We start from the raw sequence: 16,860 nt of genomic DNA on the forward strand, positions 1-16,860 counted from the left end.
CTCTCAGCCAGACCCAATACAACGCGTTATGCAAAACAGGGTAAAATGCAGCACTCTCGCTTCGAGGGATCCTGTCCGTGACGCCAATTTAAAATGTCTCGATCCAATATCGGGGAGGTTTCGATACGATCCCAAGAGCGAGATTAAGACACAAACGAGGTCAAATGCCGTATACCAGAAACAGTTTTATTATGAAAAGAGTAAAAAAAAAAAAGGAAAAGGTAATGGTAACCGATAAGAGTGATAGGACAGGGCAGAAAATAAAGGCAGAAAACCAAGCAAGACTCCGGGATAGAATCGCAAGAATAGTCACCGCCACGAGTCCACGGTGCCTTGGTGTGTGGGGGGAAGGGGTCCAAATCTCTCGTTTTGCGACGGCGGACGAAGAGGCGGGTCCACAGCGTCTCGGAGGTCCATCTCGGGAGAGTCCAAATCCCTTGCTCTGTGGAGGTGGGCGAAGGTGCACCATCCTCATCTTGGCGGTCCCCTTTTATACTCGTGGTGGTCTTCACGATGGCACGTACGACACGGCTTCCACATTCCTGCACATGCATACACACAGTTCCAGCCCCATTCTTCACACGACTGTTACCTGATGCCGTGGCGCGTGATCTTGCAAGGCGTTTTTCGAAGATTGAAAGTCTGGACGATCCGGCAATCGTCCTTACGACCCGGCAATCGTCCTTACGACCTGGCAATTGCCCTTATCGCACTCAGTAGTTGAAGGGGTTTCCTGCTTGAGCAAAGCATCTTTGAGACAAAAGTTCTTTCAGTCCTGTTTCTCACAGGTGGTCACAGGCTATGGTGGTGATGATGAGGCTGTTGCTCAGGAGGGCAGCCAGGTAGATGCCCAGGAAGAGCCAGAAGTGCAAGAGCTGCATCTCCCGTGACTCTGCAAATGCCAGGAGGAGGAAGTGGGTGATGGAGCTGCTGTTGGACATTTGCTGCCTCTGCGCTTCAGAGCCTGTTTAAGAGGGAAAAGACAATGAGAAGTTTTGAGATAAAGTTCAAGGAAAATACCTTCACTGAGGGTGGTGAAGCACTGGAACAGATTGCCCAGAGCACCTGTGGATGTCCCCACCCTGAAGTGTTCAAGACCAGGTTGGATGGGGCTGTGGGCAACGTGGTCTAGTGGAGGGTGTCCCTGCCCGCAGCAGGGGGGTTGGAACTAGATGATCTTTGAGGTCCCTTCCAACCCCAACCATTCTACATTCTAGGATTCTAGGATTCTATGATCTGCCACTGCCCACCCAGACAAAGAGAAGAAACCTCAAAGCGCAGACACCTTCCCTTTCAAGTAAAGCTCCTTTTGTGTCCTTCTTCAAAAGAACCCTCTGCAAATGTCCTGGGGGTGATCTGGAGCTGTAAGCAGTCGTGCCCCCTCTTGATCACAGAAGGACCCTGCCCTGCTGGGAGTCGCTCCGTCCACCCACAGCTTCTCCCTGCAGTGCCATGGGGAGCTCCACGGGCAGGCGGCAGAGTCTCGGTGCCCTGCGGCACCGCAGGACAGTCCTGGGCACCTCTGGGTGCACACTGAGCTGCACACCCTCGCAGCCCTCCTTGAAAGAAGGGAGCTGTCATGCCCTGTCCCTCTGAGGGTGCAGCACAGAATCCCTGCTCTGCAGCACATCCTTCTCCACATTAAGGAAACGCTGAGAGCCATCCTGCTGTGGGACGTGCCAGCCCTAGGAGACCCCTCCAGGAAACTCATGCACGTTGCCATGCAGCCAGAGACTTACTGCGTTAAGGGCTGAGAAGATTTCTCTTCCAGTGAGCTCTCAGCAGCCTCCTGTTCCACACTGCCTTTCACATCTCGCTGCCTCGTCTGTCTCTCCTCGCTGCCTGCGGGCAGTGCCCACAGCCCTGCTGTGCTTTGCAGGGGAGCTGCTCCTGGTCAGAGATGTCTCTCACAAGCACTGCCCACTTGCCATGAGCTTCCTCCATCCCAGGAGCTCAGCCCAGGTCAGCAGCAGAGGACCAGCCCAAGGCAGCGCTTTCTCTTTCCTCTATGGGCTCCCTCAAGGTGTCCCTGGGGCTCCAGGGCTGACAGAGATTGAAAGGCAGGAGGGTCATCCCTGGGGAATGGACTTGGGAGTCAACAAAAGTAATCGCTAATGGACACTTGCTAAACAGTGGAGAGGGACTGATTCCTGCAGCAGAGATTGTCCTACAAGAGCATGAGTGACTGCGAGAGGTGTAAATGTTCCCCTCTGGACACCGCCGTTCCTGTCCCATACCAAAAAGGACACAGAGACAGGGACAGGGAAGGGTTGGCTTCCCCTGTGCCGGCCAGTGGTTTAGCGGAGGCAATGCCGGCATCTCATCCCCAGCTGGAAGAAGCAGGATTCAGCTCTTCCATGCACCCCACACAGCCACAGGAGCTGGGGTTGCCCTTGGTTCGGTTCGGGGGGGCACAAAAGTGTTACCTGCAGGTGAGCCCCTGCTTTCTATTCTGTGGGCACTCGGTTGCTCACTCACACACACTTGGTGATGAGTGAGGGGCCAGGGGTGGTCCAAGACGGGTGCAAGTGTTTGCAAGTTCTGATGGAAAAATCTCTGAGAATAGCCGCATCCTTCCTGAGCATCAGCTGAGGGCCAGAGGGGGAAGGGGGATTTCCTTGGCCATCCAAAATGACACCAGACCTGTGTGTTTAGGGCACCTGAATGCACCTGGTCACACTCAGGAGCGTGTGAAGCTCTTGAGCAGACCAAACATAGGAGTGCCTCAGAAGGAGAGCCGGGACTGTTTCTGTTGAGTGCATTCACTGGAGCACCGGTCACTGCAAAGCTAAGACACGTCCACATTCCTGCACTGAAGACATCTTATTTAGTTTCATTTATTTAATGACATTAAAATGACGTTTCATTTATTTAATGTCATTAACCACGTCCAAAGGTGTCCGGTGCCTGTGTGCCGTCACCTGAACTCCAGTGCCATGGCGCAGATGCAAGGTCCATCCCTCGGTGGTGCCGCAGGACTGGGAGGCAGGTCACACCAGGGTCCCCAGCCCTGCACTTGTGTTCTCCACCCTTGACCATTCTCCTCTCTCTGAACCTCTACTCACCTGCCTGATGGAATAGAGGGGGAAGACAATGATAATGCCCACTGCGTGGATGGGCCAAAGGCTGTCCACCCCCAAAGGCTTTCTCTGCAGCACCCTGTCCTTCCTGCAGTTTCTCTCACAAGCCCCACAGCCCTGCAGACTTTCTGCAGAGTCACCAAATGCCTCCCTGGGCAAGGTGTCACTGCCCAGCCGTGTTTCTCTGGCCTTGGAGACTGCAGGGCACTCTGTGGGCACCTCAGTTCCTTGTTAGGCTGCCATTTGCCAAGCGCTCCAGCACGTGAGGCAGAGTGGGGTCCTGGGTCCCTCTTACCATGTTTGCCTGTAAGGAGTCTGTGCTGAGCCCTGGTGCCACGGCTGAGATGCTGCAGCCCAAATGTGCACAGCCACGGGGAGCCAGAGAACAGACAGACAGGAGGAGCTGGAGCCTCACAGCTCTGTGACAGTTTGGGATGAAGTGAGACATGGTGGGACAGCTTCTCACCTGGGGTGCTGCAGTGGAGGGACAGAGGCTCTGCAGGAGAGAGTGGAAGGGGAAGGTGAGCATGCACCCTGTGTGAAGGGGCAGCTCAGATCTATGGAGCTCTTCCAGGATGGTTAGCTTCTGTCACTGAGGATCCAGTACGGGTGACACTGTGTTGGCAGTTATGGACCACTCCGTGAGGGTGGGGAAGCAGGGAAGGTCTTCTGACGGTAACCCCAGCAAGACTTCAGGTCCATGAGCCAGTTCCTGTGGGGGACTGTAATTGCCCAGCCATTCATGGACCAGGTAAAGCAAGGTGCAAACACCCTGCAGGACCTCAGGGCAACCTCTTCACACGGTGTGCCTACATGGGACCTAGATGCTCACTTGGATCCAGTACTGACAAAGACGAACGAGCTGGTCAGACACGTGATAGTCAGGAGAGAAAACCACACACACACAGAGAGACAGACATACACTGGAGATGGGAATAAAAGACAGAGAGCAGAAATGATTTAGAGGCAATACTAAGAGCTCTTGTAAGTAGATGATAACAGTTAGAACGGAGAGGAAAAGAATTCTTGTCCACACTTTATGCCAGAATATAATGAGAAATTGAAACTACCTTGTCAAGGAGGAGTGAAAGAAAGGAATAACTTTAAAGACATAAATTTTACCATCATCAAGAAGAAGAAGAAGAAGAAGAAGAAGAAGAAGAAGAAGGAGGTATTATTTTAGAGCACGTTACTGGGTTTAGTGACAGTAGAAGTAAGGCAAATTACAGGGTCGGATGACCCCAGCAGGCAGCTAAGCCCCCTCCCCGCTGTTTGCTCACTCGCCTCAAGCGGGATGGGGGAGAGCATTGGAAGGGCAGAAAAACTCATGGGTCAAGACAAAGACAGTTTAAGAAGCGAAGCCGAGCTGCGTGCGCAAGCAAAGCAGAATAAGGCATGCCTATCAGTGCGCTTTCCTTCCTCAGACTTTGCTGCGGGCACTGACTAGAGCCGCCTCTTTTTCTGGAACCAAAGAACGGTTTGCCTTGGAAGAGAACTTAGAGCTCATCTGGCTGCAAGCCCCTGCCATGGGCAGAGAAAGGGCAAGGCGTCTCTGGGTGGGCTCGAACCACCAACCTTTCGGTTAACAGCCGAACGCGCTAACCGGTTGTGCCACGGAGACTCCCGAAGGGATGCCTAGAGTGCTTCCCGTCGGCAGGCGGATGGTTGGCCATTTCCAGGCAAGCAGAGCTCCACCACGCCTAATGGTGACTTGGGAAGAGAAACACCAGAACCCTGACTGTCCAGCCTTCGTCCTTCATCCTGCCTTCCCCCCAGCACCGGACTGCCCCTGCCATGGCACTTCTGGTGCCACTTCTGTCTCATTCCCTGGCCACTGCAGACCATCCCTCTGCCCTACAAAGGTGGCACCTCTGGTGACTGGAGAAACGTGGTCGTCCCCTGAGGACGGGATGGAAAGCTGTGAGAGCTTCTTAGCTTCCCAGGGACTAGTCAGCAACCGGCAGTGTGGACGGATGCGAGAGAGGGTGGAGGGAAGTCGGCGAGAAGCGAGGCGATGGCTGAGGGCTTTAGCAAATCCTCCCAACCATGCGTGAGCCCAGAAATGGAAAGCTGCTGATGTCTGTGGGTGGAGGAGGAATAGCTCTGCTCTGGGAACGTGCCTGAAGGCCCCTGCACAAAGGAGAGGTTGCCATCACGCCTGTGTGCCTCAAGCTGGGAGATGGGGAATGCCCACTGCTGGGGGGTGGCCAGACAGTGCTCAACACGCCCCACGAGCTGACCTGCCTCTCTTCCTTTCCCTCACTCCCCACACTGGGAAGGACCTCAGGAAGCCTTTTGCTTGCTTAGGGGCTGGTTCACGCTCTCAGGAGCTGCACCTCAGGAACTTGGCACCAGAGGGCTCCGTAACCTGCAAAATGCCCCAAGGAGCCAAGTCTCCCTCCATAATTCTCCCTAGTTCTTCAAGTCTTGCCCGGCTGACTTGAGAGATTCCAGGAGCGTAGCCAAACTGAGAAGATTCCAGTACTAAAAAACAGTAACACAGAATTCCTCCTTCTACCGGTTTCATTCATTTTTCTGCTTACAGAACTCCAAGTCCTATTGGTCTCCAGAGCCTGGCTCCGTCCTCTTCACTCCTTCCATTCGGGTATTTATATACTTTGATAAGTTGCCCCTCCTGAGATGTCTCTTCTCCATGCTGAACAGTCCCAGGTCTCTCAGCCTCATCTCGTGGAATACATGCTCCAGTCCCTCCATTATCTTCATGGGCCTTTGTTGGACTCTCTCCACTATAACCATTGCTCTCCTCTTGTCTCCAAAGGCAATCATTTCATTGGAGAAGGTTGTCAGGTCAGTCAAGCACGACTTCCCCCTGCTGAATTCATGCTGACTACACCTCATGGTTTTCCTGCTGTTGATGTGCCTGGAAGTAGTTTCCAGAATTTGCTGCTCCATCATGTTCCCATGGATGAAGATGAGGCAGAGCGGTCTGTATCTCCCTGGGTCCTCCTTCTTGCCCTTCTTGATTGTAGGACCGACATTTCATTTCCTCCACTCTTCAGGCACTTCTCCCAGGCACAGACTCATAGAATCATAGAATCCTTTAGGTTGGAAAAGACCTTTAAGTTCATCAAGTCCAACCGTTAACATCACACTGCCAACTCAACCACTAAACCATGCCCCTGAGCCCTACGTCTACACATCTTTCAAACACCTCTAGGGATGGTGACTCAACCTCTTCCCTGGGCAGCCTGTTCCAATGCTTGGTAACCCTTTCAGTGAAGAAGTTTTTCCTAATAGCCAACCTAAACCTTCCCTCGCACACCTTGAGGCCGTTTCCTCCTGTCCCATCACCTGTTACTTGGGAGAAGAGACCAACACCCACCTCACTAAAAGCTCCTTTCAGGGAGTTGTAGAGAGCAATAAGGTCTCCCCTCAGCCTCCTCTTCTCCAGGCTAAACAACCCCAGTTCCCTCAGCCTCATAAGACACGTGCTCCAGACCCTTCACCGCTTTGCTGCTCTTCTCTGGACACGCTCCAGCACCTCAATGTCCTGCTTGTACTCAGCGGCCCCAAACTGAACACACCACTCGAGATGCAACCTCGCCAGAGCTGAGTACAGGGCGACAATCACTCCCCAGGTCCTACTGGCCACGCTATTTCTGGTACAAGACAGGGTGCTGTTGGCCTTCTTGGCCACGGGGGCATACTGCTGGCTCATGTTCAGCAAGCTGTCGACCAACAGCCCCAGGTCCTTTTCCACGGGGCAGCTTTCCAGCCACTCTTCCACAAGCCTGTAGCGCTGCCTGGGGTTGTTCTGACCCAAGTGCAGGACCTGGTGCTCAGCCTTGTTGAACCTCATACAATTGGCCTGGGCCCATCGATCCAGCCTGTCCAGAGCCCTCTGTAGAGTCTTCCTACTCGCCAGCAGATCAACACTCCTGCCCAACTTGGTCTCGTCTCCAATCTTACTGAGGGTGCGCTCGATCCCCTCGCCCAGATCATTGATACAGACATTAAAGAGAACCGGCCCCAGTGCTGAGCCCCGGCGAACGCCGCTTATGACCGGCCACCAACTGGAGTTAACTCCATTCACCGCAACTCTCCGGGCCTGGCCTTCCTGCCAGTTTTTTACCCAGCAAAGAGTCATGATGATGGATCACAGACTATCAAGAGTGGCTTTGCAATGACATCTGCCAGCTCCCTCAGTATGCAGGAGTACATCCCATCAGGGCCCATGGACTTAGGTATGTCCCGTTGGCTTAAGTATTCCCTGACCTGATCCTCTTCCACTAAGGTTATGTGTTCCTTGCTCCAGCCTTACCCCCTGGCCTCTGGGACCCGGCATTCCTGAAGGTTGGTCTTGCTGGTAAAGGCTGAAGTGAAGGCGGCGTTCAGTACCTCAGCCTTTCCTCTGTCCTGTGTCACAGGGTGCCCTGCCTCATCCAGCAGCGAGCCCTCATTTTCCCTAACCTTCCTTTCATCACCCATGTACTTCTAGAAGCCCTTCTTGATGCCTTGGACATCCCAGGACAGATTCAATTCTCCTTGGGCTTTGGCTTTCCCAGCCCTCTCTCTGCGCGCTTGGACAATGTCTCTCTAGTCCTCCCAGGTTACCTGTCCCTGCTTCCACCCTATGAAGGCTTCCTCCTTCTGTTTGAGTTTTGCCAGGTAATCCTTGCTCGTCCCTGCAGGCATTTTTGCCCAATTGCCTGGACGTAAAATCATGTAGCTGCCGTGAATTAGCTTTGGCATTGCAGGGACGTCCGTGAGACAAGTGCCATCACAGTCAGTGTAGTTCGAGAAAATACAGCTGATGGAGACTCTTCAGGAGAGAGGTTGAGCTCTCCCGATGGCACATGACGCTAACTGGTCAGCTGAATACTTGTACGTGCTGCCATGAACGGGATGGATGAGAAGAGATTCCGTTGCCAATTCAATTGGGCACCTGCTGTCATTTCAGTTAGAATCAGGGAATCATAGAACAGTGCAGGTTGGGAGGGACCTTGAAAGATCATCTGGTCCAGCCTTTCATGGCAAAGGGACCCTAGGTGAGATTGTCTAGCTCCCTGTCCAATTGGACTACAAACCCGGAAGGAGATGCCTTGATTGACTCCGCTGAATCACTTCCCTCGGTCTGGATAAATCAGGTCCCTCCTCATAACCTTCCTGGTTTCCTACCTAATGCTGGGACAAGAAGAGTTGATTCTCATGGCCAGCTCTGTCTCTGATAGGAGAAATGGCAGTGCTGGCAATGAGTGTCTCTCCCCAGCTGAGGGAGGGAACATCAGGGATTCCTTCAGCCTGTTTCACAGCAGGTTCCCCTGGAGCCACAGGGGCACCTCGAGGGAGCCTAGGGGGGACAGAGAAAGTGGCACCTTGGGCTGGTCCTCTGCTGCTCAGCTGGGCTGGGCTCCTGGGATGGAGGAGGCTCATGGCAAGCGGGCGGTGCTTGTGAGAGGCAGCTCGGCCCAGGAGCAGCTCCCTTGCAAAGCACAGCAGGGCTGCGGGCACTGCCTGCGGGCAGCGAGGGGAGAGGAGGGGGGTGAGGCAGGGAGAGGTTGAAGTCAGCGTGGGGTGGGAAGATGCTGAGAGCTCACTGGAGGAGAAGTCGTCACAACCTTCTGCTTGGTAAGTCTGTGGGTGCAGGGCAATGAAGCTGTGGTTCCTGGAGGTGTCTCCTGAAGCTGGCACATGCAACGGATCTGCAGTGAGGACTCAGGGCAGCAACTCTGCCACCTGCCAGGGTCAGCACTCAGTGTGCCCGGGGAGCTCCCCATGGCACTGCAGGGAGAAGCTGTGGGAGAAGGAGCGACCCCCAGCAGGGCAGCGTCCTTCTGCTGTTGAGAGGGTGCAGCGTGGGTCAGGGCTGCTCACAGCTCCAGATCACCCCCAGGGCATTTCCTGAGGAATTTTTCAAAAGGAAAGTCAAAGCAGGGATTACTGCAATGGTAAAGAGCTTTACAGGGGCTGGGGTTTTCTTCCACTTCCTACTGTTGCAGGGGTGGGGGCAGAGGAAGACATGGAAAAGGAGCTTTCAAGTTTGAACAAGTCACTGAGACTCCTGGGCTGTTGCTTTGTGTGATCAGTGGGTCTGCTTGGAGTCTCCTGAAGTGCCTTCAGCCACTCCTCTGCCTCTGCACAGCACCAGCATCACCTTTGCTGAACCCATCAGGGTTGTTCTGACCTGCCCTTTTCCACCTGCAAGCACGAACATGCACGCAGCCGGTACCCTGCAAACAGGCGGGTTTCTGTAGAGCAAAGCCGAGTGCGCAGGGGCTGGGATGAGGACTGTGAGCGCTGACAGGGCAAAGACATGTGACAGGGAAACACCTGGCAGCAGGAAGATCTCCAGGCAGTGGGGATATGATCAGGGAATGAGAAGAAACTAAAACCAGAAAGGTTGTGGGAGGGAAGAAGTCAGAAAACTCCATCTCATCCCCTCCAATGCAGACCCCTTGCTCTGAGCAAGCCCCCTTGCCTCTCTCCAACCCAGCAAAGCTTCTGCCCTGAGGGCTCTGGGTCCAAAGCATTAACCTCCCCCCCAGCATCTGCAGCCAGAGCTCCAGCAGAGCCGTGGGGCAGCTCTCCAGCATCTTGCCCATTTCCCTCCAAAGAGCACAGGGCCTGAGAGCAGCTGCCCAGCAATGTTGATGCCATCCCTCAATGAGATACCATTGTTAGGACACTTGGCTGTCTCCTTGAGGTGTCCTTCCAAGCTGTGAGCTGCCCTCCAGGATGCAAAGCTGCCCCATGGCAACTTGGCGTTGCCTGAAAGCCCCATGGAGATGCGCGGAGATGCTATGACTGACGAAATGCTACTGGTCGGTAAAATGGGCCATGACTGTCCTTGGCTAGAAGTGGGTTGCTGAGTCCTTGACAAGAGGTGAGACACACAATGGTCTGCAGTGAATCTCCCCGCTCTCAGAACTGTCTGGTGGCTTTTCAGAGCAGCATGTGAGTGTGCTCTCCCTGCCATCTAAGGTCTGGCACCTGCCCCTACCACTCCCATGAACCCACGGCTGCAGGGCAGGGCTGTCTCCTGGGCAGCCAGGCAGCAGAGGCTCGCCTCCTGACGGCACACTCAGCCACCACAACCAGAGCTCCAGTCCCAAAGCTCAAGGAAGGTCTTCTGCAAAAGGGGAAGGGGGCGAGTGTAGCACGGGGAGGATCCATGAGAAATTCCTTTGGTTTTACTCAGGGAACTCTCCCGTAAGTTCTTACTGACTTTTCCCTCTTAAACAGGTCCCCATGCCCTGAGGCTGCAGATGTCCAACAACAGCTCCATCACACATTTCCTCCTCCTGGCATTCGCAGACACGCGGGAGATGCAGCTCTTGTACTTCTGGCTCTTCCTGGGCATCTACCTGGCTGCCCTCCTGAGCAACGGCCTCATCATCACCGCCATAGCCTGTGACCACCACCTCCACACCCCCATGTACTTCTTCCTCCTCAACCTCTCCCTCCTCGACCTGGGCTGCATCTCCACCACTCTCCCCAAATCCATGGCCAATTCCCTCTGGGACACCAGGGACATTTCCTATGCAGGATGTGCTGCACAGCTCTTTTTGTTTGTCTTTTTGATGTCGTCAGAGTTTTATCTTCTCACTGTCATGGCCTATGACCGCTACGTTGCCATCTGCAAACCCCTGCACTATGGGACCCTCCTGGGCAGCAGAGCTTGTGTCCACATGGCAGCAGCTGCCTGGGGCGCTGGTTTCCTCTATGCCGTGCTGCACACGGCCAATACATTTTCACTACCACTCTGCCAAGGCAACGTTCTGGACCAGTTCTTCTGTGAAATCCCCCAGATCCTCAAGCTCTCCTGCTCCAACTCCTTCCTCAGGGAATTTGAGGTGCTTATATTTAGTGCTCTGTTAGCTTTTGTGTGTTTTGTTTTCATCGTGCTGTCCTATGTGCAGATCTTCAGGGCCGTGCTGAGGATCCCCTCCGAGCAGGGACAGCACAAAGCCTTTTCCACGTGCCCCCCTCACCTGGCCGTGGTCTCTCTATTTCTCTGCACTGGCATGTTTTCCAACCTGAAGCCCCCCTCAATCTCTTCACCATCTTTGAATCTGGTCGTGGCAGTTCTGTACGCGGTGGTGCCCCCAACATTGAACCCCCTCATCTACAGCATGAAGAACAAGGAGCTCAAGGATGCAGTCAAGAAACTGCTTGGATTTATTTCAGCAGCCACAGATTGCCAGCCTTCCTCTGCAAATGGCTCCCACTCTTTGTTGTGACAGGCCAAGCCTCTCTTCTTTTTTTGGTTTGTTTTGGGTTTTTTTTTTCCCCTCTTGTGATGCTGTTGTCTTTAAGGAAATGTCATTATTCATCCCCTCCGGACAATGTATCCACCTGTCTTGTGTGACCCTGAGACTTTGTGTAAATGAGGAGCCAGGCTCTCCGTGTATTTCTCTAAATAAACGAACTTGCTGCAGCAACATCTTTCTCCAAGGTCCACCCTCAGTGGAGCAGGACGGAATGGGAAATGAAAACCCCTTTGCGGCTGCACCAGGTGGGGGCAGGCTGCTCTGTCCCTGGGGCAGCAGGAGCAGCCTGAGGACCCCCCCAGAGCCCATGCTGTTGTGCTGGTCTGGGGAGAGGGGATGGCACGGGTTGGGTCTCCTGGAGAGAAGAGCAGGAGACACGGGGTGACACTGACCTCTGTTTCCCTGTGCTATGGAGGTCGCCCATGCTTGGGTGTGACCCTCAGGAGCCACTACGGCCTTCAGAGGGTCTGGGGTGTGGTGTGAGTGCCCGGAGGTTTGCAGCACCCTACGGTGGGCACTGCCGTGGGTCCAGCTGAGACTGGGCTGGGCTGGGCAGTGAAGGCGAGGTGGAGAGAGGGCAGGGGAGGTGGGAGAGTTTGGGCACATCTGGGCTGGGCAAGAACATGCCCAGGAGATGTAGCCATCAGTGTATAGCTCGTGACCATGCAGGGTGAGGGCACAGCCCAGTGGGTTTGTGCTGCAGAGCCTGTTCTAATGGAGGGGATCCAAGACATACAGGGTCAGGGGAGAAGAGACTGGCCTGTGCCCTTGGTGGCACGGACACACCAGGAAGGTGGGCCCAGGGCACTTGGAACCTGCCAGCCTCTCTCTCTTTGGCCATTTCCATACTCACCCTGATTGTGAGCTCACCCTGGAGCTTTAGTTGTTGCTCATTAGACAGCAAGGCTGAACAAGGAAACTTCAGGGCTGCTGCTGAACAGGGAGGGTGATTAAATAAGAGCAGACGCAGATGGGGCTGAGGGACTCAATGCCTCCATGTTTAGGGAAAGGGTTGAAGGAGGAGGAGAGCATTGATTGTCAGGAACCTCATGCAATCACAGAAGGACAAATGCCAGCTTCTGCCGGGCTGGGAAGCAGACCTGTGGAGAAGGTAGGTCTTAGTGGTCAGGAATCTGGAGAGGAGGCAGCCGTGCGCCCTGAAGCAAGGGAGGCCAACAGGGTCCTGGGCTATACGACCAGGGGCATGGCCAGGAGATCGAGGAAAGGGATTATCTAGAAGTCTGCATCAAGCTTTGGGAACCCTAGTACAGGTAAAATGTTGGTAAGCTGGAGGAACTTTAGCAAAGGGCCCCCAAGATGGTCAGGGACTGGAGCACTTGGTCTGTGAGCAGAGGCTGAAGGAGCTGGATTTGTTCAGCCTGGCAAAGGGAAGCTTGAGGGAGACCTCATCGCAGCCTAGCAGTTCCTACAAGGAGGTCATGGAGAATACAGAGCCAAATTCTCCACCATGGTGCATGGTGGGAAGATGAACGGCAACGGGTGTTGGGTGAAAGAGATGGTCAATGTGGAGATAAGTAAAAGATTTTTCACCCAGCTCAGGGCTAGTCCTGAGCAGGGCAGCCATGAGCCCTGTCGGCCTTCCTGCCTGGCACAGTCCGTCGGGTGGCTGCAACAGCCTTGCCCCCAGAATCAGCACCCAGGCGGGTCTCTTTCACCTGTGTCACCCCACGTTGGATCCCACATTCAACAGCCAAACGCATCCCTTTGCGGGCATCTCCATCTCCCCTGTCCCATGGGATGACAGAGCCAGGGTGTTACTTTGTGCTCATGCAACAACGTTGGTGCTGAAATCAGACGCTACGGTGTAGAGTTAAACCCACCAAGAAAAGATGCTGTTGTGAGGGACCACGTCTTGAGTGAACTGTCTCAAAGCTTGTTCGCAACCCTGGTAAGGTCTTCACGAGACTCCCCACTGGATTGGCCGAGCCCAGTTGCCATGGACAGACCAAGAGGGGTCAAAGAACAATCACGTTGCTTCGGGGGTGTGGTGGGGGTATGCCTAGGCAGGGGCGACCACCCCAACCTGTCGAGAGCATGCGCAGGTATGCAGTACGTGCTGTCGTCTAGGGAACAACCTCCCCCCACACCCTATAAAAGACTGCTCGGTCAAATGGTGAGGGGGACTCTCACTGCCGGAATACACGAAGACTACGGACTAACGGGACGCCACTGAATCCATGGTGGTGACTGTCTTTCGCAACTCTATCCTGACTGCTTGCTAAATTGCCTCCTTTTCTAGTCTCTCTTTCCCTTTCCTATCGCTACTTTCTTGATAGGTACTTTCTTCAATGAAGTCCTCCAGGTAGCGGCATATGCCCTCGTTTGTGTCTTAATCTCGCTCCGGGTATAACAACAAATCTTCCCAGCCCGAGCTTTCCCACATTGGAACAGTTGTTAAACAGCAGCGTTGCAGTGGTGGCCACCATCTTGCTTTTGCAATGGAGGGCTGCCTCTGCTCATTTACACAATGGATCTACTCTGACCATGATGCACTTGGTGTTTCAAGCTGTCACTGGCACAGGTCCTTCACAGTCAATCTGCAAGCATGCCCATGGGCCTGCAATATGTTGGTGCTGGACTGGGGCTTCTACTCCAGCCCAATCTGTGTTGCTCAGGGCATATGAAAGACGATTCTTACACCAGAGCTCTACATCCTTCTTTGGGTTAGGCCACCACTCAGTGTCCTTCATGGTGTTCAGAGTGCCTTAGCTCATGGATAAACCAGATTAGATCTCCTCAAGTACTCTGAGGAACAAGCCAATGCTTGTTGCCTTTGGCATCTGTGGCATAACAAAGACTACTTTCCCTTAATACATGGATCGACCTGATGGGTCTTTCACACTGCTCCCTTTCAAAGGGGATGTTTTCCCAAACTGGGGCAAACTGAGGGGCTCCACCACAGCCACCTGAAGTGACTTGCTCTTGATCTTTTCAGCCTGAGTTGACCATATATAGCCCAAGAGTCTTCATGGCTGCTCAGGTGTCTACAATTAAGCCAAGCTTCTTGGGTTCCCAATGGCCTTTTAAACTCTGTCCCTGTGTTGGTTTTGTGTGGCAAGGTTTTGGTAGCGGGGGGGGACTACAGGGGTGGTTTCTGTGAGAAGCTGCCAGAAGCTTCCCCTGTGTCTGATAGAGCCAATGCCAGCAGGCTCCAAGACGGACCCGCCGCTGGCCAAGGCCAAGCCAATCAGCACCTCCGTGATAACATATTTAAGAAAGAGAAAAAACAGTTAGAGAGCGCTTTTGCAGCCAGAGAGAGAGGAGTGAGAAGATGTAAGAACATCTGCAGACACCAAGGTCAGTGCAGAAGGAGGGGGAGGAGGTGCTCCAGGCGCTGGAGCAGACATCCCCCTGCAGTCCGTGGTGAAGACCATGGTGAAGCAGGCTGTCCCCGTGCAGCCCATGGAGGGACGATGAGGGGGTGTACCGATTCCACCTGCAGCCCGTGGAGGACCCCACGCCGGAGCAGGTGGAGACACCTGAAGGAGGCTGCAACCCCGTGGGAAGCCTGCGCTGGAGCAAGCTCCTGGCAGGACCTGTGGATCTGTGGAGAGAGGAGCCCACACCAGAGCAGGTTTGCTGGCAGGACTTGTGACCCCGTGGGGGGACCTACGCTGGAGCAGTTTGCTCCTGAAGGTCTGCACCCCATGGGAGAGACCCACGCTGGAGCAGTTCGTGAAGGACTGTAGCCCGTGGGAAGGACTCATGTTGGAGAAGGTCGTGAAGGACTGTCTCCCATGAGAGGGACTCCATGCTGGAGCAGGGCAATGATAACAGGAGTCCTCCCCCTGAGGAGGAAGAAGTGGCAGAAACATCATGTGATGAACTGACCGTAACCCCCACTCCCCGTCCCCCTGTGCCGCTGGGGGGGTGGAGGTTTAAAGCCGGGAGTGAAGTTGAGCCCGGGAAGATGGGAGGGGTGGGGGGAGGTGGTTTAAGATTTGCTTTTATTTCTCATTCCTCTACATTGTTTTGCTTAGTAATAAATTAGATGAATTCCCTCTCTAAGTTCGGTCTGTTTAGCTCGTGATGATAATTACAGAATGATCTCTCCCTGTCCTTATCTCGACCCACAAGCTTTTCGTTATACCTTTTCTCCCCTGTCTAGAGAAGAACTCTTGAGTTCCCAGACTGCAGTGATTTTGTTGCATTGATCGTGTCTTACATTAGTGAGTTTACGTTGGTCTGCTAGAAACTGAGCTCCTGTTTTAACTTTCCCTAACGCACTTCCTAAAACCTTTACTTGTCTTTCTAAATCTAGTACTTTTCCAACTTGTAACTCCACCTGTATATTTTTTAACCAGACACTGTGTCTGTGGGCCCTAAGATCTTCCTCTCTAGAGATTCAGGTGGTTCTTTTAAGTTAAGAATGTCCTTCTCCTTCACTTGCTGGATGTCCTTTTGTACGTCCTTCCCCTTCTCATCTGTTTCTTTCAGGAGATCCTGTGAATCACATCAGGGTTCAAACGGCACAAGCTTCCTTTTAACTGCCTTTTAAGTTTTCCAGTTTGAAATGACTAACGTATGCTTCACCGGCTGCAGAGGTGGGATCTGCTCCTTTAAAACAATCGATTCCTCCAAGACCATTTGCTAGATTGGTCAGTGCTTTCTATGGACCCCACACTGATCCACTATTACGGTGAATTTTTTCCTCCTCAAACTCAGTAGAAATTAGAGTTTTGAAAGTCACAGGTCCCTGACCCAGTGCTGGCCCACCGTCGTTGTGCGTTTTGGGGCTTTTTCTTTCCTTAATCTCATTTGAAATACTGCTTCTTTACCTTGTGATCTCATGTCCTTTTCTCCCATTCACAATGCCCACCCAGATCATCACACCTACTCACACCAAGGCTAACCACAAGCTACTCTCCAAGCACGACCTCACTGGGATCCTCTAGGACCATGCAGGCAGGCTGCTGTGGCCAGCTCCACACTGGAGAACGATGGCACTAAGAGTCTGGGGGGCATCAGTCCTTCTTCAGCCATTTCCCAGACCTAGCGGAGCACCAGAAAAGCAAGGACTTGTTGCTCTGCACCATGAGCATGCTGTAGGATACCAACAGAGCCAGGGTCAGGACATTGCCTCGGATTAGCTGAAGACTGGCTTTTTTCTATTGGAGGCAATTTCCCAGCCCAGGTCAACTCCCTTCTGATCTCGCCCCATCCTTACTCTGATCTGGGCACCCTCTTTGGGCCCCCTCCTTGTGCTCTTCAGATGGGTCTGAGCTGTGTAAGGATCACTGTGGACCCTAAGGGTCTGTGGATGTGGCAGGTGCTTGAGAGGAGAGATTTTGTGCTGTCCCTGCTCAGAGAGGACACTCAGCATGGCCTTGAAGATGTGACATGGGACAGCACAATGAAAATAAAACACCCAAAGGCTAAAATGACACCTGTGTCTCCTGCTCTTCTCTCCAGGAGAGCCAACCCGTGCCATCCCCTCTCCCCAGACCAGCACAACAGCATGGGCTCTGGGGGGGGGGTCCTCAGGCTGCTCCTGCTGCCCCAGGGACAGAGCAGCCTGCCCCCACCTG

The 16,860-nt window shown here is 53.7% G+C and overlaps 1 protein-coding gene across 1 annotated transcript; it reads left to right on the forward strand.

Annotated features, from left to right (window-relative positions):
* Positions 1-10,306: 10,306 nt before the first annotated feature.
* LOC104630153 (olfactory receptor 14A16) lies at positions 10,307-11,281 on the forward strand. The gene has a single exon (XM_010312879.2). The coding sequence runs from the start codon at positions 10,307-10,309 to the stop codon at positions 11,279-11,281; it is 975 nt and encodes a 324-aa protein (XP_010311181.2).
* Positions 11,282-16,860: the final 5,579 nt, after the last annotated feature.

This window comes from Balearica regulorum, chromosome 30 (genome assembly GCF_011004875.1).
Source record: "Balearica regulorum gibbericeps isolate bBalReg1 chromosome 30, bBalReg1.pri, whole genome shotgun sequence".
Lineage (NCBI taxonomy): Eukaryota > Metazoa > Chordata > Aves > Gruiformes > Gruidae > Balearica > Balearica regulorum.

Excerpts from the sequence above, each read along its gene's own strand:
- LOC104630153 (XM_010312879.2), top strand. The coding sequence starts at position 10,307 with ATGTCCAACAACAGCTCCATCACACATTTCCTCCTCCTGGCATTCGCA.